The sequence below is a fragment of the Brassica napus genome, chromosome C7 (genome assembly GCF_020379485.1).
Source record: "Brassica napus cultivar Da-Ae chromosome C7, Da-Ae, whole genome shotgun sequence".
NCBI classification, from domain to species: Eukaryota; Viridiplantae; Streptophyta; class Magnoliopsida; order Brassicales; family Brassicaceae; genus Brassica; species Brassica napus.
The window spans coordinates 17,073,914-17,100,605 of record NC_063450.1 but is presented as its reverse complement, the minus strand read 5'-3'; the positions used below and the strand labels follow the sequence as shown (position 1 = coordinate 17,100,605).

The following is a 26,692-nucleotide window of genomic DNA, read 5'->3' as shown; positions in this document are numbered from 1 at the left end:
ATGTTTTAAATATGTATATTTCTAAGTTTTAAAATGGTTTTAACATGTTAACCCCATTCGTTTTCCTGTATGTGCTAATGTACGGTGTATATTTTTTAAGATGTCAATAATATATAGGTTTTGATTTACAATGTTGTATCTATTTTGTCCAAAGAAAAAATGTCGTATATATTTACTCATTGAAAAAGAAGCTGACTAAATTGTAGATATTTTATTAGATACAATAATTTTACATATGCAATTTATACCATTCAAATTGTTTTGGGGTACTTCTAGCAAATTTATTAGGATTTATTTTGTTGTTTATGTTCAATTTTTTCCAAAATATTAAATGTGATTCAATAATTATTAATTGTGGACTTTCATGAATGTTTTTTTATTTTTTATTTTTTAACTTGAGTTGTGAGAGAAAACAATTATAAGTAGATGGTCAAGTTCTGGTTGAAGCTTTCAAAGGATTTGAAATTCATGGATTTGGCACGTGCTGCACGAAGCTTTCCACATACAATGACCTGAGTAAGCATTTCAAAGGAACAATGTCTGAGACTTTTATGTGGAGAAGAAATAAAACAATTAGAGGATAGGGATGTGTACTCACCTCACATCCCTTAGCTCCACTCTTCATGACGAATCTGAAGACATTATAGCAAGCCATATACAATATTATTCCAAAATCAGCAAGAGAAATGACAACTACACAACAACTTTAGAGAAACTGCCACTGTCCCTATGAAGGAAATGGCTTGATAACTAAACTAATCACACTCTCTTCTAGTATGTGAACAAAATAAAGTATCAGTTGATGAATAATATTTCGCAGTAAGCATTAAAAACTATACCTGCAAACGGTGACCACCGAGGATCTTGTAACGTAGAGACTCCGCCTGGGCAATGGCACAGAGATCTCTGTTGACAACCTTCTCGCGTAAAGCTCAACACTGTCTTGAGGCCTTGAGGGAATCTGAATCTCTTATGGACAAGAGATGTTCCCTGATTGTCCTTCCCTTCTCAGTTCTCACCTATATAAGAAAGTATTGCTTGCTATTTTTGTTTGATGGCTTTGTCACTTAAAAAAATGAAGAGATGAAAACAATTGAACATCAAAATAGGAGAAAATGGTGAATCATGCTCGAGCTCTATGGCTATTTTTATAATTGTACCAATCAGATGTTGTAAATCAAAGATCAGAGAAATTCCCATGTAAACATACATTATATGTCTAAAGTTAATTTTGCAAGAAAAAGAAAATAGTTTTTATCAATACAAAATGGACTATCAAAAATGCATTACATATTCACAGCTGATTATAAAAACAAATACAGATAGATCCGAACTTAATATATTACTCCAACAAATAATACAATCAAACACATGCATATCAGGAAATTCAGAAATCGCTTCCAAGCCACACAAAGGACGCAATATCACCATCAAATGTTGACTTATGTTTTTTTATGAATTGGGCTTACATACCCAACGTCGATCCGAACCGTACAATGTCATCTTTTTATAAAAAAAAATTTCTTAAGGCACAACAACCACTTACACCAATTTTTACACAAGTTACAGCCAATTACAAATTACAAAAAAAATAACACAAATATCTACAAATTTGGGAGAATGAACATTATTTGTAAACAAATACAAAATCAAATAAACCCAACAATATAAACTATCATGCGTATACACCCACCAACCACAAAAAAATAGTAGCGCAGTTCATCACCCTATCTTAACCCTATTACAATACAAATCTTGAAGAATCAATGACAACAACAAAACACAAACTTCGCAAACACGACATCACTTTCACTGATTTAGATAACGACTCCGAGCTACACCCCTAGTAAAAGAAAAAAAAAAGAGAAGCCCACTTGATCTTGTTATTTAACGCCACGTGTACTAATATCTAATCTGTGGACCCAAACACACCGATAGGAAACTATGGGTCCTAAAAACAGCGCCGTTTAGCGGAAGTTTGCGTGCTAAAGCACAGAAAGAAAACGAAAACTGCAAAGATTCAAAAAGCTCTTAATCTGAAGCAAACAAAAACCATTTCTGACAATTGATAAAGAAGCGAGAAAAAAAAACAAAACTCCTATCTTCGTTTTATGTGATGTCTTCACGAGAGTGACTTCTCAATTCATTCACACTCTTTCCAGTTTTTTTTTCTTTCTTTTAATTTTTTTTTTTTGGTAAAATTCTTTCAATTTCTGCAAACTATTGCTGTTTCCCTAAAAAAAAACCAGTTTTTAGTTGTTCAGGATGGTTCCTACAACTTAAATCATCATTGAATTTAATGTTTTTTTCTCTGGATTTGATTCTAAATTGCAAAGAAGGATTATTTGGTTGGTAAGTGAATAAAAAAAATAGTTTGCATAATAATATATGACAAGAATCTGCATCTGTTTTGTTAGAAGATTAGGACAAACTTCCTTTAAAGCAAAACATCAGATTCTTTTATTTTTTCTGTAAAGCTTTTTGGTGATGGATCTGGTAAAGATTCCAACTTTGAAATGATTCATTTTCTTCTCTAAATGGGAATCAAATAGTTGCATTGATCTTGAATTGATTGTCTTTTTTTTTGTCTTATAATATCAGAGCTATGGTGTGAAATGATGGCAGCAGGAGAAGCAAGAGCAGTGTGGCAAAGAACAGTTAGCCGTTACTTAGTCCAAGAAGACGCTAAAAGAGCTCCCAAGTTCACCTCTTCCCACTCTTCTTCAACCAAACAGGTTCAAGAAGATTCTGTCTCTTCTCCTCCTTCTGTTGTTCATCCTCAGAACCAATCACCTTGTGCACCTTTCATGCCTCTGTTTCAGCCAAACCAGAAGGCCCAAGTGAAGACGCCAATGGAGGCTGGGGTTGATAAACATGAACTGGGAGCAAAGTCTTTCAAGCCTGAAAGCTTTCAAGAGTTAATAGAGACAAGAGAGAGTTATGGTTCTTTTGGGAAAGATGAATCCTCTGAGAAACATTTCGATCCCACCTCTCCATGGAATCCTCTCTCGAGCGAGAAAGCTGGACCCTGGTGGCGAACTACAGACAAAGATGAGTTAGCTTCCTTGGTTGCACAAAGGTGTCTACACTTTGTTGAGAATTATGATCTACCGACACCACAGAAGATGAAACGCTCTTATTATCATGGTAGTAGTCCACACGAGCACTGGCCAAGCAGCTGCAAGAAGAGAACCGAGGAGGCTTCCTCTGAGTCCGACTTGAGCAAATCAGAGCTGCTAGAAGCCCTGAGGCGTTCTCAGACAAGAGCTAGGGAAGCTGAAAACATGGCTAAAGAAGCATGCGCAGAGAAAGCGTAATCGTCAGTTATCCTTATGAGAGCATCTTTACACATAAAGTCCCTAGCTTTGTACATTTCGAGATTGAACATTACCGAGAACATTCTCAGTACATGTGGCTCTGATGATAATCCATGTCCTCATCGGAGTAACCCTAACCTCCACACCTGAGTAACCAACCATCCTCTGCTAGCTCCCTAGTCAGCACCTCATATAACACACCGTCGACTACAAACTACGGAAACTCAACACGGATACAGTTTAGACTACGATTCGGCGAAAGAGAACCATGAGGACACAATAACTCACCTTTCCTCTTCTTCTTGCTGGATGTTCAAGCCGCTGAAACCCATAGGGTTGGTTCGAAGAGCGGTAGTTACCGAATAAATAGTTGGGGGCTAGGGCTTCTGAGAAGAACCTATCTTGGTTTCTGAAAACATGGAAGCTGAAGCTACATTCCTAAATCAATGATTCATTAACCTTATTCTCATGTTGATAGTCGATTGGAAACAGATTTAGTAGACATGTTGTGATAGATCGAAAAAGTCATTTACCTTTTCATCAAGGATCCACGGCTTTAGCAACTGGAGCAGCATATGAAGTCTTTTCAGACAAGATGTACTAAATTCGACTGGAAGAAGAATCGATGAGAGAATCAGAGAAAAAGGGTTCCTCTGTTTAGATACAAAGCGGAATGCAGGAGGTGTTACGAACGTGCTCCATTATTGATTTACGGAGTAAAGATGGGAGACGTAGAGGTAGAGTAAGAGAAACTGATTCATGAAAACACAGACAGTCGCTTTGTGTTTGGATTAGTCTGAAGGGATAGAAACCCTAAACTCCATTGAAGAGTACGGTTTCGAACAGAAGAGTATACTGGGCCAATTAAATGATTTTCTTACCACGCAACTCTCTAACATGCCAGCCCAATTAAAAAAAAAAAAAAATTAAATGTGGGACCCATAATATTGTCGACGTGTCGCCTCAGGGGAGAGAAACTCTCCTATTATATAATAGATAGATAGATTCCGTCTGGAGTCTTGAGCCACCTTGGATCATAGGGCCGTACTGGTTGGGCGATGACATAGTTCGCAGGACCATTTCAATAGTGGGGATGCTGCCTTGCCACAAGGCATAAATGTAACAGAAAAAAATCATCCACATAAAAAAGAAATATGTATCATCAAGAAAACATAGTGATACTAAGATTTGAACCAATGGATAAAAATCAGTGAAGAGAGAAGTAAGTAAATAATGTTTTATTTAAATTTCTAGATGAGATTTTGCAAACAAGTTATGCATGTGGACCTGTAAAACCTATTGTAAAAAGAGAGATCTCATCAGGAAGAAAACACAAAGGGATGTATAATATACTTTTTCAGCTCTTGTTTGGCTACAAGTAGCATGCATCAGTTATCGATAATGATCTCAGTGTAGGTGATGTCTGGATACTTTTGGCGACCTCTTGACAAGATTCCAAGAAAACCCATCAAAAAATTTCACGATGTTAGCCTTGTGCACTGCCGTCACTTTATTCATGTTGTTGAAGTAAACATAGTCAAATCCATACTTTGCTATACGCAACGAACAAAACTTCATGATCACCTAACAGAGACATAGACAACAATCATGGCATAAGACCCATATCATTAAGACTTCAACTTTTAATGAAGAAAGTGGCCTTAAGACTCTCTACAACACCAGTTAAAACTTAAAACCTAGTGCTCGAGCCCAACATACTCACGTTCAGTACTCACAATAATGTCAACTTTTTCATGGCTAGTGGGAAAACCATTCAAGTTAAAGGTGTTGACTAATTCAATTGATGTCTAGAAACCTTTACCCTCTCTCTAAACCAAGAAACCCCTAAAAGCGCTGCCTTGTTCTCGCCCCTCCGGCTTCCAGTGATCTTCCCGGACTTGTAAGGTAACGACAAATAGCTTAATTTAGTAGACGTGAACATTTTGTGTTTCTATTTGTTCACTCCTTCCAAAAATACCTTTGAAATGGAGAGCAGCTTGTTTTCATAAGATGAGAGCGAAGAATGTAAACCTATTGGTAAAGAGATGTGGGAGAACCCGTTTTACTTCATTCATTGGAGAAGTGATGAATTCTGAAATCGCCAAGCACCAAAAGAAACATATTGTTGCTTGATACACCCCCACTATCCACAATCATGTATCCAAAACTCATAAAATGTCTCATAGTATAATACACTCATCTAGTGTTGATCATCTTGCTCACTCATGTGATATATTAACAAAATTTAGAGGACAATCAACAATAACAAAACTAATAAAAGACTTGAAAACACTCAAATTCTTGCATCAAAAAGCTAATTTCCTATGTAAGTGCTAAACAGATTTATGTAAATTCTAAACATTGTATGCATCAAAAAGCTAATTTTTAATGTAAAGTCTAAACAGTTCTTTTTCTAATGAAAAATATTCTTAACAGTTATTACAAGCATAGCAAGGGGATCCCGCATAGCAAGTCACCGACCGACCACTTCCAAACAAAGAAGAAGAAAAATATTAAAATAAACCGAAGAACGGCATGCATTGCTAGCATGAAAAGAAAAAACGGCAGAAAAATAGTGACTCCTCGTCATCCTCATCGAGTAGGTAGCTTTACTCTCAGTCCACTTAAATTGCAAAACTAGATCCATTTCCTTATCTGTCTCTCTCTCCCCAACAGTAAATGCTGTCGCTAATTTCTTGATCCGAGAAAAATGGCAAGTCTATCTTCGGAGGAAGACGAAGAGTGCTCTTCCGAGAGATGCGGAAGCTACAGCCCCAGCGCCGACGTTAGCTGCCAGTCGGAGAGTTCAAGCAGCTTCTTCGGAGAAACCTCTAGCCCCCGTAGGTTTTACTTCCCGGCGCCTGTCATGCTTCCGGTCATCGGCGGCAAAGACGTTGTCTGGGATGACAAGTCAGAGAAACAAGGCAGCGACTTATCTGGTAAGTAAAAAAAAAAACATAGAAGATTCAGACATTGAATGTATTATTGCTAAATTAGGATAAAGTAAATTAGGGTTTCCTTATTTGGAATTAGAAATTGAGATGATGAAGGAGAGATTTGCTAAGCTGCTTCTCGGAGAAGACATGTCGGGAGGAGGTAAAGGTGTTTGTACAGCTCTTGCAATCTCCAACGCCATTACCAATCTCTCTGGTAATAAAAGAACACCATTATTTTATGTCTTTAATGATTCTATTATTCTTATGTATGTATCATCATCATTCAACTAGTTTAATTGATTACAGCGACTGTGTTTGGTGAGCTATGGAGGCTTGAGCCTCTTGCTCCACAGAAGAAGGCAATGTGGCGTAGAGAGCTTGAGTGGTTACTCTGTGTCTGCGACTCCATCGTTGAGCTCATTCCTTCCACTCAGCAGTTCCCTGGAGGAGGCGGGACTTACGAGATCATGGAGACTCGCCCTCGTTCTGATCTCTATGCCAACCTCCCTGCTCTCAAGAAGCTCGATGCAATGTTGATTGATATGCTCGACGGTTTTTCTGACACTGAGTTCTGGTATACTGATCGTGGGATTGGTCTTGGAGATTGTGAAAAGGAGTCCTTCGACTCCCCAGCGTCCCGTGGCGGCGGCGGTGGTCGTCCTTCCTTTAGGCAGGAGGAAAAGTGGTGGCTGCCTTGCCCTAAGGTTCCCCCTAATGGTTTGTGGGAAGAGACGAGGAAGAAACTGCAGCAGTGCCGGGACTTTGCTAACCAGATACTCAAGGCTGCATTGGCTATTAACGCCGGTGTTCTCGCCGAAATGGAGATACCTGACCCTTACTTGGAGACATTGCCCAAGGTATATGAATGCAGCTTCTCTCCGTTAGCTTAGTGAGGTCTTAATTTTTAATATTTGTTAAACTTGGTGCAGAGCGGGAAGGAGTGTCTTGGAGAGATAATCCACCAGTACTTAACTGCAAACAAGTTCTCACCTGAATGTCTCCTAGACTGTATTGATCTCTCATCTGAACATCAGACTCTTGAAATCGCCAACAGGATTGAGGCTGCCGTGCACGTTTGGAGGCAGAAGAAGAAGGGTAGAAAGCATAAGAATCAGGGGAAGCTAAAGCTAACTTCATGGAGTGGCAAGGTCAAAGGACTTGTAAACGACTCTGAGAGAAATGAGTTCCTTGCGCAGAGAGCTGAGACACTCTTGCAGAGCCTGAGGATACGTTTCCCGGGTCTTCCCCAGACGACGCTGGACATGAACAAGATCCAGTACAACAGGGTAGAATAAACTACACTAGTGTAACTTTTTGCTTGTAGAATAAAATAGTTACCTGATTTTAGAGTTTTGTGTGATTTTGCAGGATGTAGGGCATGGCGTTCTTGAGAGTTACTCGAGGGTGTTGGAGAGCATGGCGTTCAACGTCACTGCCAGAATAGACGATGTGCTGTATGTAGATGATGCCATGAGAAGATCCGTCTCTGCCACAGAGTCCCCTGCCCTATTCAGCATCGGTGGACTCAACGGTCGGCCTGCTGCTCAGAAACCTTTCTCTGCGCAAAGCTCTCCATACGGTTCCCCATTTGCAACGCCTTCTCTAAGTATAGCATCGAGGAGCCCGAGGAGGGCACCGCTGCTGTATAGGAGCGGCACTAGAGAAAAGGGGGTATTGGGTGAATCAGAGAAAGCATGGTCGTACGCTGGAAATCTGAGCTCAAGAAGAGTGACGGGAGTGACACCGGAGAGAGATTGAAGATTGAAGATTGAAGATTGAAGAATGTATATCAATGGTTGTAGTCGTAACGTAGTATTTGTATGTTGTGAAGTTTATATTGTTTTGTCTGACTACGATGAGTATGGTAATATCAACAACGTTGATGACAAAAACACACTTCTTTTCCTCTCTCATTCTCGAATGACACCTCTTAGTGTCCAGAGCTCAAAAAGTCCATGACTTGAGGTAGGCCCTCATTTTCTGATAATCAATAAACCAATTAATTGTAGTTAGTTGTCATTATCCAACATACATTATATTTTAACAATATTCAGTGATGTCAAGCATTTTTTTTATTTGTTTAGCACTTGCATAGTGTTTAGTGTTACTATTTATCATTCGTAACTATATAAAATGTCTTATATTTGTAATTGTACTTTAAGCCACTCCAAACTCAGGGGCGGCTCTGAAGGCAAATCATAGAACATAAAGCTAGTTCATCATATGGAGATTGAACAAGGCTGATGAGATAAAGACATTGAATAATGAAGACTATCCGCTAGAGACAGAACATGAGATTCGGTATGTAACAACAATCTCTTGTCTATGCGTTTATTTAGATGAAATGGATTTGATTGATTACTCATTGGATTTTTTTTTTTGGTTTGCGTGGTGCAGAAGAAATGGATTGGGGAAGAAAACGGAAAGTGGGTTTTAGGGAGTTTCTATTTGCTTTCATGAGTTGGGTGGGTCTTCATGACTCAGATGGTTATATGAGCAGCTAACTAAGAAACAACACTTAAACCCAGAGAGTTCCAAAAATGTTTATCTCTAGAAATCATATTGTATTATGTACTGATCTATGATTAAGATGATTTTGTAAGCTTGTTTGACTCATTATTTAATGTTTAATTGATATGAGGATGTTTGCCAAAACTACAGCGGTGTACATAGGCAATCAGAGTTTGAGTATGTTATGTTAGTTATAGCGTGAAGGTTGGATTTTCATTTATCACTCAAAAAATTTAGAGTTTACCTTGGTTCTAGTTTGATTCATATTTTTGTAGTTCAATAAAGATACCAGCCATTTCAGATAAGTTTAGATATTTTAAATGAATACATTTTAGTAATTTTAGTTATTTCATTTTTGCAATTCATTTTTTTTTGAGTAATTGTAGATATTTTCGGATAAAGACATTTCATGTATAAATTTTACTTTAGATATTTGATTATACACTTCAGTTTGATATTTCTAATTTTAGTTAGATTCTATTTTCGTAGTTAAAAATATCCAAATCTAAACCAGACTATATTCATGGAGAGACAGAAATATGAGATGAAGCTAAACTCGTCGCACTCCAAAACAACTTTTTTTTTGGAATTTTATCATTCAAATAAGATATGATCTGAGAAGCCATGTCCGGATAAAGTCATAAAACAACCAGCATAAATAAGTTCCTATGATTTTTTTTTGCATTTCTAACTAATGAATTATCAATTGCATTATGAGCTCGAGGTATATCTGAAACTTTCAAAAATATAAGTTTTTTTTTGTAGCGCTGCTATCTCCTTTAGTCATATTGATAAGTTTGGCCATGCCTGAAGTTCCTCAATCATGATGGAGTCCTTATAATCTAATCCAAAATTCTGGTGGTAAAATGGCGTAACATACTTTTCATTTTCCAACCAAGTCCTTCTAGTTTCGAATGCAGAGAGGACTCTCGTCTTTTTTGGTTTTGTATCCATAAGTTGGATTTGTCAAACATGTTTTTCAAACTCATCTACAGCTACTATATTGCAATGTAGAAGTTCAAAAACCATCCACTACCAAATGATCTGTAAGAATTTATATCTAATGGTTGTGGCTATAAAGTTGGAGTTGCACTTGCCTCAAACCAAGTGGCTCTTTTGTATCAACTACTAACCAAATTGAAAACAAAAGCCTAAGTGTCTACAAAACGTAATTAATAAAGAGTTTTGTAAGTTTTTCCAACATTACAAAACCATGTTATTTCATTTCTCTCACGATCACTAGCTTCACTTTCTTTTCTTTTTCTTCAGTTCCTCGGTAAAAAAATTTACTCCTTAAAAATATCAACTTCCTTCCTCAGTAAGAGTTTTTCAGACTCATGTACATGTAGTGACCTCCAACGCGTTTACTCATCTTGTACCATGAAAACATCTTGCCATGGTTTGGAATGTTGGAAGCAAAACCACAATCACCAAGTCCATATCATAATGAAAATGAAAGAGAGTCAAAACAATATATTTAAACACACTAGACATGAAAATATCTAAATGAAAATTGTTTATATCAACTATACTACTAAAATGATTTGTTACTAAGATGGAAAGTGAGAAATCTAAATCAATAGTGATATAAACAAGCGAAAGAATCATATTCAAAGAATGTAATTAAAAATAATTTGTCACTAACATAGAAAAAGTGAGCAGTCTAAGTCAAAATGGAATCAAAGAAATATTCAAGAACTGTAAATGAGAATGGAAAGTGAGAAATCCAAGTCCATGTTTTTGGATTTGAGTATTTTGTTTTAGTTAACCACTTTGTTTCACGTTATATTCAATGACTTTAAATTTGGTGTTTTGATGTATTGTTACTTCTCGTAACATAAAATTTGAGTTTCACTTTTGAGTCATGACTATTTGGATCGTTTAATGATTGGTGTGTCTATCTTGTTTTCTCATTTCAGGTTCTTGAACCTAGATTCATACATAATCCAAAATATGTGGAAATTTTGTGTAACCCAGACGATACATTTGTTAGCTTAAGTGTCGGAGAACTATGATTTTATGCAAGTCCTGGAGATCGGTTTCTTCATACAATACGACAAAGAAGGCACAAGTGTCATGTGCTTCGAGGAGAATTTGCTCTTCACTATATAAAAACTACGGTCATAAGAAGACCATAAAGCAATAATGAGAGATTTGACTACTTAGAAGGCAGCCCCGGTGAAGGAGGGGATATGATTAGAATAGAAGACTATACATTTGTTGGTGGGGATTTTAAGGCTGCTTTAAACATACTTCAAATGCAACCAATAGGAGTATCGTTATATGTGTTTCAAGAGTATTGGAGTATCAAAAAGGTAAATAAGTTTGAAAGAAATTTTGTATTTCATAGATTTTATTGTTTTGTTTTATAGTGTTTGTTTCGTCGTAGGGAGACATCTATCGCGGACCCACGAGCAACAATACTAAGTACTATGGTTTTCACGCAGTTCTTATTGTGGATGCATTTGTGATAAATGGAGATTTGGTTTTCTGGTGCAAGTCTAGCAGCGGTAAACATATCCATGATGGAGGTTATATCATGGTGTATTTCCATTATGAGAATGATAGCAGCTAACCAACATTTAGTATTAGAGACCGAGAGCGAGGAAACAAAAAGAACCAACACACCGCATTAGCAACTTTGTGTATCCCAAGATAAAGGCCAAGTCAAGGAAGAGAAAGAGATCAAACAATTGATAATATTTCATTATATTGTGTTGGAATTTGGATGATATTATGTGATTTTTCTGTTTGTTATTTGAATTCCAAAACTGCAATGTCAGTATATGAACTTTAGCAAAGTCTTTTGGTTTTTCGGGTTTTCTATGGACATTGGGAGTTTATGGAAAGATATTATTGGTTAAGGAGTGATTAGTTTACTTAATGGAATTTTTGTTTACACCAACACGATGTCGTTATTTATTCGTAGAGATAGATTAGAACATTATCACATGGTTCGGTCTTTAGCATCTAGAAAAGAAGCATTAACGCAATTTGTCAATTTGGATACTTTCTGTATGGAATTCCCCAAGGGTTGTGATGATTAAATGATTGCCCCTCTGGCCAAAATGAATATAATAAGAATTAAAGTGGCGACCTAAACAAGTCTTTGTATCTGGTTAAGACATGTCATTGTTGAGTACTAGGATTACTAGTGTATCTACTCAACATTTCTATATCATAAGCTATAATTGGCATAGTGCTCATCATGGTATTCATTTAACGATTTTCTTTTGTAAATATCCGAATTGTGTTATTGCTTGTCATGTATAAGGCAAGTTTCACACTCACATCCATGGGAGTACTTATTGGGGAATAATCTCACAATTGAACTTCTTAAGAACCTTCTCAGAGTAATAAGATTGTATCAAATATAGTTCTTACTTGCATGTATGATTCAAATTTTAAGAATCACATTCACCTCCCACATGTTTTTCATTGCAAAACTTGATGACAATAATGCTTTGTCTTTTTTTTTTACAATAATGCTTTGTTAATCTCAACTTGTCTAAGGTCAGTGTCAAAAATTAATATGACATCAACATAGAAGCATATGATTATTCATTTACTGGACTCATCAATTTTCTATATATACACTTATCATATTATTTTAACTAAACCACTTGATAAGATAATGTCATCAAATAGTCGATGTTACTTATAAAATGTTTTTTAGCTCATACAAATAAACAATTATACTTTATATTTATTACAAGACACAACAAAACATTTAAGTGGCTTCATATAAACTTCATTTTGAGCCATCGATCCATATCCATGGATCATGGTCCATAGCACTGTCCATGAACAATATGTTTTCCACTCGTTATGGCTCAGCCTTAACCACAAAGCACTTGCATCCATTTAGGATCAACATCCTGCATGATGCAAGTCACAATATTCTGGTGACATTACGTTTGCACTCTTTCAGTAACATTACATTTGGAGTCTTCGGGTAACATTACGTTCACACTCTTTCCATAACGTAATATTCACACCTTTTCGGTGATGATTATGTACACACCCTTTTGTTGATGGTACATTCGCACCCTTTTGGTGACAACACGTTCGCATATCTTTGGTCATGATCCATTCACACCTCTTCAGTCAAGAGGCATTTGAACCCATTCGGTCACGACACGTTCGCACCCTTTTGGTCATGATCTGTTCGGGCCTTTTCGGCCACGATCTGTTCGCACCTCTTCGGCCATGACCTGTTCATACCTCTTTGGTCAAGATCCATTCGCACTTTTTCTTTCACGACACATTCACACCCTTTTGTTCACGACATGTTTGCACTCCTTGGGTAACGACCCATTCACAACCTTTGAGTGACGACCCGTTCGCACCTCTTGGGTGATGAACCGTTCACACCCCTAAGGTGATGTCGTGTTTGATCATGATTAACAATATTATTTAAATGAAACTAACATACTTTTAGGATATAGCCATAATGAATAATCGTCATTTCTCATTTAAATTTTTTCTTTGTTTCATCTTCTTTTCCATCTTCGAAAGTTTACTCGCTCAAGCATTTCCAACTTTTGAAACTTTAATGTTATTTCTCGCACAAATACATAAGTCATAATTCACGATGAAATATTTTTTAAGATTGTTGGTTATTGGGTTGGTAATCCGAATAGGTGTGAACTATAAATTTGGATAATGATTTAATCGCGCACAAGGTCACTTTCTTTAATAAGTATTTGATCCTATTTCAAGCATTTGATTACACGAAATCATTTGTTGGATAAGACAATCGAAGTCTCATTCTTATTCTAGACTAAGATACAAGAATAATAAAAGAGTGTTTATATGTTTTTCTCAAAGATTTTAATGATCTTTAAACAATGAAACTCTCTTTATATCTAACAATTAGTTTCTGATTTTTTTTGTTCAAGTTATGATTTACCAATGTCCACAACTTCTTATATAGAGTACTAAAGGTTACATTGATTAGCACCAACATTTACAATGGTTAACACCAACAGTTGCAATAGTTAGCCAAGAATTACAATTATTAACACCAATAATTGTATTGATTAACCAAGAGTCACAATCGTTCATTACCAAATAATTTAATCACTAACAATTGTAATGGTTTATCATCGCAACGGTTTATTAATAATGGTTATTATCACAAACCGTTACAGTTGTTCATTTAAACAATAAGAATGCTTCACATAAATTGTTACAAACAATGATTCACTTAAATATTCAATATCGACTAATGTTCATATGGATCGTAACCAGTGAGCTTATTGGAGCTTCAGATTTCTCATGAATAAAATAATATCCAAACAAGAAAATCATTTAGATTAAAGATTAATAGATCTGATCTTATCTCATTTGCGGAAGAAAGCAACCAACATGTGTAACATAATTGGTCAACTATATATTGTTTTATTTTCTTAAGCATTGTTAGTGATTTTAGTGTATAGGGTGGTCATTAACTATGGCATTTCTAGCTCACGCTAGTAATCATCGTGTGTTGAAAAGAAAGAAGTCCCACAAAAATTAAATATACAAAAACTAGTAAGAGTATCAAAAATAGCAGATTTCACATGGACCAAAAACTAAAAAGAAGTAGTCAACTAAAAATCCCACGTGAACAGCGGCGCACCACGGGCAAGGTCTAGACAAGGGGCGCCCTCTACCCAATCATCTACGGCCACGTCATAGTTCCTGACACAAGTCAAATAGACAAAAATATCCAAACTTGCGCATCGCAATTACAACTGAACCATTCTGTCTTAGGTTCTTCGTCTTCCCTCTCATTCTGAAACATTTTCGAAAGAGAGAGATTAGAGAAGAAGAATGTGTGGAATATTCGCGTATCTGAATTTCCACGCGAACAAAGAGAGACGTTACATTCTGGACGTTCTGTTCAATGGCCTCCGTCGTCTCGAGTACCGCGGCTACGATTCCGCAGGCATCGCCATCGATTCTTCTTTGCTCTCTCAAAACTGCCCTACCTCTTCTCCTCCGCTCGTGTTTCGTCAGGCTGGCAACATCGAATCACTTGTCAATTCCGTCAACGAAGGTTTCACTCTTCTCTCTCTCTCTATGGATCTTCGATTTACATTTCAAATCGTCCTTGTGATGATGTGATCTGTGGCTTTCCTTCCTTGTGATTACAGAGATTGCGAATACAGAATTAAACTTGGAGGAGGTTTTCTATTTTCACGCTGGGATTGCACACACGAGGTGGGCTACTCATGGTGAGCCAGCTCCCAGGAACAGTCATCCTCAGTCTTCTGGTCCTGGTGATGATTTTCTGGTTGTTCACAATGGAGTTATCACTAACTATGAGGTCTCTTCTCCTTCTTCTTCTTTTACTCCTTTTGTTATGCTTTTTGATTCTTATTGTTCTTTGCGTCAGGTACTGAAAGAGACGTTAGTCAGGCATGGATTTACTTTTGAATCTGATACAGACACTGAAGTCATTCCCAAGCTTGCTAAATTTGTTTTTGACAAAGCCAATGAGGAAGGTATTATATCCATTTGCTCTGACTACCTTATGAGTTGCAGGATGTTTAGTAGTAGATCCATTGCTTGTGAGATGATTGCGACTAGCTTTGTTTCGATTTATCCTAAGAATTCACGGGTACATCTATTTACTTGTGACGTGTAGGTGAGCAGACCGTAAGTTTCTGTGAAGTTGTCTTTGAAGTGATGAGACACCTCGAGGGTGCTTATGCTCTTATTTTCAAAAGCTGGCGTTATCCTAACGAGTTAGTTGCCTGCAAGCGTGGAAGTCCCTTGCTTTTAGGCGTTAAAGTAAGTAACTCTCATCTAGCATGGATTAGGAGTTTTTATATCGCTCCTGGTTATGGATATTTTAAGATTCTACATGAATCACGATGCTAGCTTTATCTTTTTCACTCACAGAATCGAAAACGTCTTCAGTTTGTAAGAAACTGCAGTATACCTTATTTTTTGCATCATTTCGTAGGAGCTAGACCAAGATATGAGCAACACTCATGTTTTCAAGGATGCCCACTTTCTTTCCAAGAATGACCATCCTAAGGAATTCTTCTTATCAAGTGACCCGCACGCTCTTGTTGAGCATACAAAGAAAGTTTTGGTGATTGAAGATGAAGAAGTTGTTCATCTCAAGGTATAACTCATTATTGTTATTCTCAGTGTGTATTCTTTCCTTGCTAATGAATAACGAATCTGATTGACTGATCATCACTAATAAATATTATGACACATGTTATTAATATTGGTCCCAGTTTGGAGTTTTTGTCTTTCAGTAGATAGGAAGTAGTTACCTTTTATTATGGAAGCTATTTAGATATGTGCTGACCACTTTGCACTTTTATCAACAGGATGGAGGCGTTGACATACTTAAGTTTGAAAGGCGTAGTGGTTCATCTAGACCTGCTTCAGTGGAACGTGCATTATCTGTTTTAGAGATGGAGGTTGAGCAAATAAACAAGGGCAAGTATGATCATTACATGCAAAAAGAAATCCACGAGCAGCCGGAATCTCTAACTACTACAATGAGAGGCAGGCTTATACGCGGTGGTTCAAGCAAACCGAAAACAGTCCTCCTAGGTGGGTTGAAGGATCACCTCAAGACCATAAGACGCAGCCGTCGTATAGTTTTCATCGGGTGTGGGACAAGTTACAACGCCGCTCTTGCATCAAGACCTATCTTGGAAGAACTTTCTGGTAACTATAATCATGTGTTGTCTTGATTTTAATTGGCTTTGCTAACTGAAAGTCTTTCCATAGGTATACCAGTCAGCATGGAGATTGCTAGTGATCTCTGGGACCGGCAAGGTCCCATATACAGAGAGGACACGGCGGTGTTTGTGAGTCAGTCTGGTGAAACAGCAGATACATTACTGGCCTTGGATTATGCTCGCGAAAACGGTGCCTTGTGTGTCGGGATAACTAACACAGTTGGGAGCTCCATAGCTAGAAAAACAGACTGTGGTGTCCATATTAACGCAGGAGCTGAGATCGGTGTGGCAAGTACAAAGGTAACTTTCGTGAATATCTGAATATATATATATATATATATCTTTCAAGATTTGAAGCTTAAAACAAGTTATGTTTTCCCTCCAGGCATACACAAGTCAGATCGTGGTGATGGTAATGCTAGCTCTAGCGATTGGAAGTGACACAATCTCCAGCCAAACTAGACGGGAAGCTATAATTGATGGGCTGCTTGATTTACCGAGTAAGTTTGAGTCGAGTTATCACAGGTGCTTCTTCTTAAGACTGATTGTTTTTAAGCAATTTGGTTTCTTCATGTTTGAATCCAGATAAGATTAGGGAAGTACTAAAGCTAGACGAGGAAATGAAGGATCTTGCACAACTGTTGATAGAGGAGCAGTCACTGCTTGTGTTTGGAAGAGGATACAACTACGCAACAGCATTAGAAGGAGCACTGAAAGTAAAAGAAGTATCACTTATGCACAGCGAAGGAATACTTGCAGGAGAAATGAAACACGGGCCTTTAGCTTTAGTTGATGAGAATCTACCTATCGCTGTGATCGCCACTCGCGATGCTTGTTTCAGCAAACAACAATCTGTGATTCAGCAACTACACGCACGCAAAGGGAGATTGATAGTGATGTGCTCAAAAGGCGATGCTGCGTCTGTGAGCTCGAGTGGATCTTGTAGAGCAATAGAGGTTCCTCAAGTGGAAGATTGTTTACAGCCTGTTGTTAATATAGTGCCATTACAGGTAAAATTCTAATCTCTTCTTACACCACCAATCTGATCTAATATATATATATATCTTCTCTTCTGTTAATAATTTATGTTTGTTTTGGGGAGCAGTTATTGGCGTATCATCTGACTGTTCTGAGAGGACACAATGTTGACCAGCCGAGGAATTTAGCGAAGAGTGTGACAACTCAGTAGAGAGCCAAAAGGGAAGAGTATGACTAGTTTTTGTATAGTTTTTCGAATGCATTTGGATTTTCGTGTTAGTCTCGTTAAACCCATCGTAATTTTGTTATCACACAAATGGAAACTTAACCGAACCAAAATTTATGTAAGCTTTTTTGTTTGTGGGGGAAATAGCGCCTAGCCGTGTACACAGGGAAACTTGTATCGTATGGTCTTAAATAATCTTATCAAATAATGGTCCGGTTCAATCGTAGAATTTAACCGGTCTGGTAGTCTGGATAAATTAACGACGGCAACTCTTTTCATCCAAAACACTAACAGCCGACTCCAGCAAATAAACCAGTCTGGTCTGGTCCATTGAGGATTGGTTTCAATAAAGCTGAAATTTATGGTATTACAAAATAATAATGATCTGGTTCAATCTAACCGGTCTGGTCTAGTCTAGTGCTATATAAATTAAAACGCCTGCAACTAATCGACCACTTACATGAAAGAAAAAACCCTAGCCGACTCCACCACCAAAGTTCCCAGCGAGCGACGAAGATGCCTTCCAAAGTGTTCGGCGGTGACATTCCTGAGAACAAAGGCCCCGTTGAGCTCGAGGTCGACGACGAATACCGTCGTAAGTTGGAATTCAACAGAGAGCGCGAGGATAGAAGGCGATACGCCAAAGCGGTGGCGGAAGGTGAAATCGTCGAGGACGAAGACGAATCCAAAGAATCCGAAGACGTTTCTGACCCAGAGGAGGAGATCGGAGTTGATGAAGTCTCCACGTGGATCAAATCTTTAAATAAGTTAAAGGAACATGACCCTGGGTTTCTAGCTACAGGACAGATCGATGATGCTGAGAAGAAGGATCGTAAGAAGAAGAAGAAGAAGAAGAAGGACGAGAAGAAGACGAAAATGAAGGTGATGCACATCAAAGATGTTCAGGCGCAGCATTTGCTCGAGCATGGTCCAGATGCTGATGAGGAAGATGAAGGGAGGCGTAGCATGGTTCAGAGTTACGGCGAGCAGCAGGAGGAGCTGAGACGAGCTGTGTCTGATGCTCTGGAGGCTGGAGGGGAGGAGAGCGATGATGATGATGATGAGGATCTCTTGAAAGTCAAGGAAGGAGATGATGATTCTGAAGATGAGGAAGAAGATGAGGAACTTAAGGAGATGGCTGATGAGTACTTCGGTAAAGAGTCTGAGCTTGGTGAGGGCGACAAGTTCTTGAGAGATTACTTGCTCAAACAGATGTGGAAGGATAAAGATGGAAAAGGCAAAACCCAAGTGATTGATGAAGCAGAGCTTAAGCAGATCTCAGATGACGAGGAATTGGTTATTGAGCAGGAGGAGTTTGAGACCAAATATCGTCATGAGGAGAAGAATGCAGCAGGGGGGATTGTTATGGGTCAGTCTAGGATCGTTGAAGATTCCGTGAGGAAGAAGGATAACCCGAGGAAAAAACAGAGGGAGAACAAGGTCGATAGGAAGAAAATTGCTGAGATTGAGAGGCAAGAAGAGCTTAAGCGGCTCAAGAATGTCAAGAAGAAGGAGATTGAGGAGAAGATGAAGAAGGTTCTTTCTATTGCTGGTTTTAAGGAAGGGGAAGAGTTTCCTTTAGATGCACGAGGCCTGGAAGATGAGTTTGACCCCGACGAGTATGATAAGATGATGAAAGCTGCTTTTGATGACAACTACTACGGTGCCGAGGACTCAGAGTTGCATAGTGGTGATGATGATGATGATGATGAGAAGCCTGACTTTGACAAGGAAGATGAACTTCTTGGACTCCCAAAGAATTGGGATGTCATTCAAAGTGGGGATGGGTTTACTGCCACCAGAGAAAAGGTTTTGAAGCAAAAGGACGATGATGAAGAACCTGAAGAGGAAGAAGAAGAAGAAGTGGATGAGGAAGAAGAGAGAGAGGGTAAGAGGAAGAGAAAGAGAAAAGCATCTCTTGTGAAAAGAGCCCAGGAAGCTTTGATGGAGGAGTACTACAAGCTAGACTATGAGGACACAATTGGAGATTTGAAGACAAGGTTTAAGTTTGCTAAAGTACAACCAAACAGCTATGGGCTGGAGAAGGAAGAGATACTCTTCTTGGACGACACTGAGCTGAACCAGTGCGTACCATTGAAGAAGATGGCTCCGTACATGGAAAAGGACTGGGAGGTGAACAAGTACAAACTCAAGGAGCAGAAACACAAGTTCAGTGAGTTGCTGGAGAGGATTGATGATCCTGATGAGAAGAGGAGCAAGAAGAAGAGCAAGAAGAGGGATCGTGAAGAGAAGCGAGATGCTGTTGTTAAGGAGAAGAAGCCAGCAGCACCGATAGCAGATGAGGAAGGCGAGGCTGAGACAAGCAAACTGTCGAGGAAGGCGAAGAGAAGAAGACGTGAAGCTGAGAAGAAGCTTCCTCCCAACAGAATGGTTGCTTATGGGAAGACAAATTGAACAAAAGAATTAAGTAAGAGAATAATGGTCCTTTTACTCTCTTGAATCGATTTTGATGTTTGGTTTCCTAGTTTTGATTTCGTAATATTTTGTTGTTCCTGGTTTTATTACACAACTCTTTGATTTGTTTCTTTTGGTTGTGTCCCTTTGGTATGTTATAAATCGTCTGAAACTCAGTTGAAATATTGAATTGCTTACCCGGATTCCTAGTAATCTGGGCTATGCACGGATTTATTGCATACGAGTTCCTATAATCTTTGAAGAAATTATAGAGTTGCATATATTGTGGTTTTGTTGCTGCGTAAATATTTTCTTTTATGAGTTCTCTTCTTTTAGTCCCACACTATCCAAGCAACATACGGGTCCGTGGAGACTGGCATTGACCGAAAGAGTTTCGAGGCCAAGTCCGTGCATATTAATTCCATGATCCCTTTGAAGCTCAAAGGCTTTCTTTTTGAAGATTCTGATATTGAACCTTACCTCTGGTTTGGGTAATATCCTAGAAAGAGAGAGCTCATAAACCATGTATCACCTTCGAGTGGTTTGTTCCAAAAACGAAGGTCTTTCATGGGAAGAATGCTACCAACGCATGTAACTCATTGTCGGATATTTGCTCAGTTTGTTGTTGTTGGTGTGGTTTAGATATGAGTAGATAGTACTGCAATCATAACTACTAAATTTTCAACCATGAGCAAACAAGCAAGCACATAATGAAGGATTTGTTTTCTTCAGTTTAGCTGCTTTTATTTAGTAAAGATGTAGTTTCAGTGAAGCTCGAACGTTAAATAGAAGTCGTTCATGAAGCTGTGTTCGAGTACAAGTCTTCTGCAAGAGTTAGTTTGGCTAAGAATTCAGTACGCTCTGTGTCCTCCCGGTTTAATTGCATTATTTGGTTGGGTCTGAACCGGTATAAAAATTCTCGGCTTTATGAAATTAAAACCAAACCGTGTTTCTGATATATAATTGAATCGTGATTGACGATTGGTTAAGCAGAATGGAATCAAAAGAATGGAGCTCCGGCGTGTGGACGCACCTTACGGCCGTCCGGCGACAATCGCCGCTGGTTCAGTGCATCACCAACTTCGTCTCAATGGACCTCGTGGCCAACACGCTTTTATCCGCCGGCGCATCGCCGGCGATGGTTCATTCGGTCGCTGAGGTTGCCGATTTCACACCTCATATTCACGCTCTCTTCGTCAACGTCGGCACGCTTACACCTGACTGGCTTCCCTCCATGAAAGCCGCCGCCGAACTCGCTGCTCAGCTCGGAAAGCCCTGGGTTCTCGATCCCGCCGCGGTGAGTTGCTCCGGTTTCCGGTTGAAGGCGTGCTTGGAGCTCGTTGAGCTTAAACCTAGCGTGATCAAAGGAAACGGTTCTGAGATCATTGCTCTCTCGGGCTCTGCTTCGCAGGGTCAGACTAAGGTATCTTTTAAAGGTTCAAGAATCTCGTAAAGAGAGGTTTTGATGATTGAATCATTGTAGGGTGCGGATAGCTCTCATGAATCTACAGAGGCCATAGAAGCTGCAAAGTCATTAGCTTTGTCTAGTGGTGCTGTTGTTGCGGTTTCAGGAGCTGTTGATATCGTTACGGATGGGAAACGGGTTATTGGTGTCCACAACGGGACAAAGATGATGCAAAGGATCACTGCAACTGGATGTTCACTAGCTGGCCTGGTTGCTGCCTTTCTCGCTGTCGATCCGTTACAGCCACTGGAAGCTACTGTTTCCGCTATGTCTGTCTTTGGCATCGCAGGTGAGTTGGGTGAAGAGTTGGCGAACGGTCCAGCTTCTTTGAAAATGCATTTGATTGATTCTCTTTACGGTTTAGATGAGACCACTGTGCTTAGCCGTGTGAGAATCACCAGGTTGGGTTGATGTACAACAAGACTTTGTGTTTTGCTTTCAATCAATACGTGTTACACATAACAAAAAGAACATTCACGCATAAACTCATGTATACATTTTAAATCTCTTAGTACTTTAGATGGACAATGATCCTTAGTAAAGACTCTGCACCATCCACTTGATGCTGACCGGAAGGAATCAAAGGCCTGACCTCTGCAAAGCCACAAGCGTTCTTGAACCTACCTGTTCCTCCAGTCACTGACAGATGCGACATGGCGCTTCCAATCCTGTAAATACCATAGAAGTTGAGGTTGTCGTTGTACTCTCCACCTTCAAGCATAGCCGTGAAAGCCATCATCTGTGTGCTTCCATCTCCGGAACTTGCAACGTAAACTCCTTGAGCCTTACCAAGTGGCTGCGAGCCCAAGTCAGGACCAGATGTGAGTATGTCATCGATGACCGTGATGGTGCCAAACCCGAGACTCAAACCATCAGGACCCAGCTGAGTCTGTATCCCGTTCAGGTTCTGACCAGAGTAAGCTGTACCAGACAAGCCTGTCCCGAGAGGTACACCGTTGATACCGTTAACAGTTGGAAGGGCGCCGTTTGCATTGGGTATGGCTATGCCGTTTTCGGGAGGAGTGAAACCAATCTGCTTAGCAAAAGGAACTTGACCGTTGTAAATGTTGCCGAGCAAACCTGTGATGGGTCTCGCCGTGGGGCTGCTTCCTCCAAGTACATCGTGCATGTAGAGCTCGAAAATGGGGTCTTCAGGTGGAGGTTCAAGCGCTGCTGCGAAAACAGCAAGTGTGAGCAAGAAGATTGCTGTTAATGGAGAGGAGAATGGTGATTGCTTGATCATCATCATGGAGAAGAGAAAGCTGTCTCTCTGTTTTTCTTTGTGTTGCTGGAAGAAGATTTTAAACTGATTAAAGATTTGTTTGATGAATATGTGAGATGTGTGTGCAATGGCGTGTTTAAATAGAGAGGTGGTGATTGTGAAGTTGTTGCGTTTTTATGAGTTAGTGTAGTTGTTATATTTACGTCTTTATAATAGTTTTGTTATCTTTGGGCCAAAAAAAAGTTTCTGAAAATCCCAAACAAGACGTAATTATATTATTACATTGCGAGCTCCCTCTTTAGTTTAGTGGGTACCAAATTCTGTCAGTTTAAATTAGTTGTAGCTTAATTTTGTTGGTTTAGGTTTGAATGAGTCGTGGTTCAGTGCCAGAAAATGAGAAAAAAAAGCAAAACATTACCAAAGTCCAATTATATACTATAGTTTGTTTGAATATAAAAATGAAAATTTGAGATTGAGAAGGATATAAAAAAAAAAAAACAATTTAAAGAGAGTGTTGCGAGCGAATAATAATAATAATATCTTCTCCAAACATATGCAATCTTGTGAAACCCTAAATACCCAAATGTCATTCGCCGACGAATTTGAATCTAGTAAGCAATCTTTCTTCTCGATTCCCCTTTCATTATTCAATTAGTTTGTGAAATTAGATTCTCCCTGTTACGTTAGCAATGCGATTTTCGATAACTTTGGGAGAATTGGAATGATTGATTTCTTGTTCTTGAGTTGGTTCGAAAGTGATGATAAGCTAAAATGGCATTACCGTCGGTTAATCGAGTGATGTGCATATTGAATTTAACTGAAATTGTAATTTTTTTGAAGAATCAGTTATGTTGTAGATGGATCATGATTTTGACGCAATTGAAAGTTGTGTATGATGAGAGTGTTAACTAAGCAACTGGTTCTTAATGATATATATGTCTATGTAGATCTCGTGTCGTTGGCTCATGTATTGCAGAAGAAATATGCACTCCTCCGTGATTTGGATAAAAGTTTGCAAGGTAACATAACAACCCAATCAATCATTTCATTTTGTATCTTTTACATGCTTCTTAAAGATTTGAAAATCATGCTCTGCAAGGTGACTTTAATCTTTGTAGAAAATCAAAGACAGAACGAGCAACGGTGTGAAAAGGAGATAGAGGATATAAGAAGAGGCAGAACCGGAAATGTTACACCCAATGCACACTTCTCAGAGGAAGCAATTGATGAACAGAAGCACAGTGTCAGGATTGCTGATGAGAAGCTCGCTTTGGCTATGCAGGCTTATGATCTGGTAATATTCTTCTCAAATCCCTCTCATCCCTTGTCTTCTTAAGATGATAGTACTTCACTGTTATGGTGTCTGTCTGAGCTCGGAATTTGTGTAGCTTAAGTTTGCAGTTAGATTATTCAATAAAGTCAATTATTTTTCAGATGATGTATTGCTTCAGGTGGATATGCATGTTCAGCAACTTGACCAGTACATGAAAAAATCCAATGAGCAGATGCGCCGAGGTCTTTTTTTCTTTTTTTTTTTATTCTTATGTTTAATTTTAGTTTTTAAGCTTGAGCCTCTGTCTTATCTTATTGGGTAATTAATATAAGATGTGCTTTCTATCAGAGAAGGAAAATGCTTCTGCATCAAACCTTGAGAACAGCGGGGAAGCCGGGAAGGCAGGTGAAGGTAGAAGAGGAGGACGAAAGAAGTAGGTTATTTAATCTTATTACATTGCCTAAACCTTAGCAAAAGGAGCTTAGGTCTAATGAAACCATCCATTTAATGTTGTGGCAGGACAAGGCTAGCAACTGCAGCGTCAACAGCAGCAGTAGCATCAGCATCAACAGGTATGACTTCTACTGGTATGGATTTGGATCTGCCTGTGGATCCCAACGAACCAACTTACTGCATCTGCAACCAAGTTAGCTACGGCGAGATGATTGCATGCGATAACAATGAGGTAAAAAGTTGCTTTAAACTAATAATGCATCTCATTTTTATATTGTGAGACGACTGATGAATAAAAACTTCATTTACAGTGTAAGATTGAGTGGTTCCATTTTGGTTGCGTGGGTCTGAAAGATCAACCCAAAGGGAAATGGTACTGTCCGGATTGTGCTACAGTCAAGAAGAGCAGGAAAGGCCGATGATTCTGAATCTAAAAAGCTCGTGTGTTTCGTTTAAAACGGTCTATAGTAGTTGTATATCCACTGACCATTGAATAATGACTATGGGTTGCACATGCTCTATATATAAGACCTTCCATTCCCAATAAACACAAGATAAATAGAGTACTAGTTAAGACCAAGTACGTTTTTGGTTTTCTCGTTTTAGTTTATGTTTAAAACTCTGTTTTTTTGTTTTTACACATACCTGACGGAAATGAACTTAAAGAATTTCTTAATTCACTGATTCAGCGGATTCGATCTCGAGATAAAAATACAAGCTATTATCACTTAAACTTAAGGCTATTCTCCATCTTTGTTAAATCTGATTCGACAGAAAGGTCTAGACACGCCCTGCAAATGGAATAGTCAAAGCACAATTCCTATAAGGATTGTTAAAAACATTTTTCTGCAGAAAAACTCGATATTCCCATCTTTAGTAGTTACAAGGTCGGATAAATGTAAAAAGGTACCAAACACCTTTCTACATTTAGCATTGGTTCAGCCTTGACTTATGCCACCATATATGATTATCTCGACCAGAGACAACTCATACAATAAGCATTAATCGGCCGTTTCAGTGGATTCGATCTCGAGATAAAAAAACAAGCTATTACCACCTAACTTAAGGCTATTCTCCATCATTTTTAAATCTGGTTCGACAGAAAGGTCTAGACACGCCCTGCAAATGGAATAGTCGAAGCACAATTCCTTTAAGGCTTGTTTAAAACATTTTTCTGCAGAAAAACTCTATATGTCCATCTTTAGTAGTTACATGGTTGGATAAATGTAAAAAGGTAGCGAACACCTATTTAGATTTAGCATTGGTTCAGCCTTGACTTAGACCACCATATATGATTATCTCCACCAGAGACATAGCTCATACAATAAGCATTAATCGACCGATTCAGCGGATTCGATCTCGAGATAAAAAAAAGCTATTACCACTTAAACTTACGGCTATTCTCCATCTTTGTTAAATCTGATTCGACAGAAAGGTCTAGACACGCCCTGCAAATGGAATAGTCCAAGCACAATTCCTATAAGGATTGTTAAAAACATTTTTTTGCAGAAAAACTCGATATTCCCATCTTTAGTAGTTACAAGGTCGGATAAATGTACAAAGGTACCAAACACCTTTCTACATTTAGCATTGGTTCAGCCTTGACTTATGCCACCATATATGATTATCTCGACCAGAGACAACTCATACAATAAGCATTAATCGGCCGTTTCAGTGGATTCGATCTCGAGATAAAAAAACAAGCTATTACCACCTAACTTAAGGCTATTCTCCATCTTTGTTAAATCTGATTTGACAGAAAGGTCTAGACACGCCCTGCAATTGAATAGTCAAAGCACAATTCCTTTAAGGTTTGTTAAAAACATTTTTCTGCAGAAAAACTCGATATTCCCATCTTTAGTAGTTACAAGGTCGGATAAATGTAAAAAGGTACCAAACACCTTTCTACATTTAGCATTGGTTCAGCCTTGACTTATGCCACCATATATGATTATCTCGACCAGAGACAACTCATACAATAAGCATTAATCGGCCGTTTCAGTGGATTCGATCTCGAGATAAAAAAACAAGCTATTACCACCTAACTTAAGGCTATTCTCCATCATTTTTAAATCTGGTTCGACAGAAAGGTCTAGACACGCCCTGCAAATGGAATAGTCGAAGCACAATTCCTTTAAGGCTTGTTTAAAACATTTTTCTGGAGAAAAACTCTATATGTCCATCTTTAGTAGTTACATGGTT

At 38.6% G+C, this 26,692-nt stretch overlaps 6 protein-coding genes and 1 long non-coding RNA gene across 11 annotated transcripts; 5 read left to right on the top strand and 2 right to left on the bottom strand.

Annotated features, from left to right (window-relative positions):
* Nucleotides 1-5,938, bottom strand: LOC125589857. 4 transcript variants are annotated; one of them, XR_007326054.1, is made up of 3 exons: nucleotides 3,851-4,090; nucleotides 599-3,755; nucleotides 1-512 (listed from the first exon to the last, which is right to left on the bottom strand). It is a non-coding gene; the product is annotated as an uncharacterized LOC125589857 (long non-coding RNA). The 4 variants fall into 4 exon arrangements; XR_007326052.1 differs by lacking the exon at nucleotides 1-512 and having other exon boundaries at nucleotides 2,358-3,531; nucleotides 3,606-3,755; nucleotides 3,851-5,182; XR_007326051.1 differs by lacking the exon at nucleotides 1-512 and having other exon boundaries at nucleotides 2,358-3,755; nucleotides 3,851-5,938.
* Nucleotide 5,939: 1 nt separating this feature from the next.
* LOC106410728 (rop guanine nucleotide exchange factor 1-like) lies at nucleotides 5,940-8,145 on the top strand. Its single transcript, XM_048762456.1, has 5 exons — nucleotides 5,940-6,256; nucleotides 6,351-6,467; nucleotides 6,560-7,110; nucleotides 7,183-7,539; nucleotides 7,622-8,145. Exons 1-5 carry the CDS (start codon nucleotides 6,028-6,030, stop codon nucleotides 8,009-8,011), a joined length of 1,644 nt encoding a protein of 547 aa, XP_048618413.1. The 5' UTR covers nucleotides 5,940-6,027; the 3' UTR covers nucleotides 8,012-8,145.
* Nucleotides 8,146-14,491: 6,346 nt separating this feature from the next.
* Nucleotides 14,492-17,806, top strand: LOC106410171 (glutamine--fructose-6-phosphate aminotransferase [isomerizing] 1-like). Its single transcript, XM_048762455.1, has 10 exons — nucleotides 14,492-14,807; nucleotides 14,905-15,077; nucleotides 15,147-15,255; nucleotides 15,399-15,544; nucleotides 15,720-15,884; nucleotides 16,099-16,444; nucleotides 16,508-16,758; nucleotides 16,844-16,958; nucleotides 17,044-17,468; nucleotides 17,564-17,806. Exons 1-10 carry the CDS (start codon nucleotides 14,582-14,584, stop codon nucleotides 17,645-17,647), a joined length of 2,040 nt encoding a protein of 679 aa, XP_048618412.1. The 5' UTR covers nucleotides 14,492-14,581; the 3' UTR covers nucleotides 17,648-17,806.
* Nucleotides 17,807-18,108: 302 nt separating this feature from the next.
* LOC106410167 (protein KRI1 homolog) lies at nucleotides 18,109-20,331 on the top strand. The gene has a single exon (XM_013850655.3). The coding sequence runs from the start codon at nucleotides 18,179-18,181 to the stop codon at nucleotides 20,075-20,077; it is 1,899 nt and encodes a 632-aa protein (XP_013706109.1). The 5' UTR covers nucleotides 18,109-18,178; the 3' UTR covers nucleotides 20,078-20,331.
* A 716-nt stretch (nucleotides 20,332-21,047) lies between these two features.
* LOC106407204 (hydroxyethylthiazole kinase) lies at nucleotides 21,048-22,070 on the top strand. Its single transcript, XM_013848028.3, has 2 exons — nucleotides 21,048-21,500; nucleotides 21,561-22,070. Exons 1-2 carry the CDS (start codon nucleotides 21,072-21,074, stop codon nucleotides 21,951-21,953), a joined length of 822 nt encoding a protein of 273 aa, XP_013703482.1. The 5' UTR covers nucleotides 21,048-21,071; the 3' UTR covers nucleotides 21,954-22,070.
* LOC106410170 (dirigent protein 16-like) lies at nucleotides 22,051-22,791 on the bottom strand. Its single transcript, XM_013850657.3, has one exon. It carries the CDS (start codon nucleotides 22,789-22,791, stop codon nucleotides 22,051-22,053), a length of 741 nt encoding a protein of 246 aa, XP_013706111.1.
* Nucleotides 22,792-23,216: 425 nt separating this feature from the next.
* LOC106407219 (PHD finger protein ING1) lies at nucleotides 23,217-25,070 on the top strand. Of its 2 annotated transcripts, none has more exons than XM_013848040.3 (7): nucleotides 23,217-23,375; nucleotides 23,712-23,783; nucleotides 23,883-24,058; nucleotides 24,216-24,279; nucleotides 24,386-24,470; nucleotides 24,557-24,722; nucleotides 24,802-25,070. In XM_013848040.3, exons 1-7 carry the CDS (start codon nucleotides 23,318-23,320, stop codon nucleotides 24,910-24,912), a joined length of 732 nt encoding a protein of 243 aa, XP_013703494.2. In that variant the 5' UTR covers nucleotides 23,217-23,317; the 3' UTR covers nucleotides 24,913-25,070. The 2 variants fall into 2 exon arrangements, with proteins under 2 accessions (XP_013703494.2, XP_022561376.2); XM_022705655.2 differs by having other exon boundaries at nucleotides 23,255-23,375; nucleotides 23,864-24,058.
* Nucleotides 25,071-26,692: the final 1,622 nt, after the last annotated feature.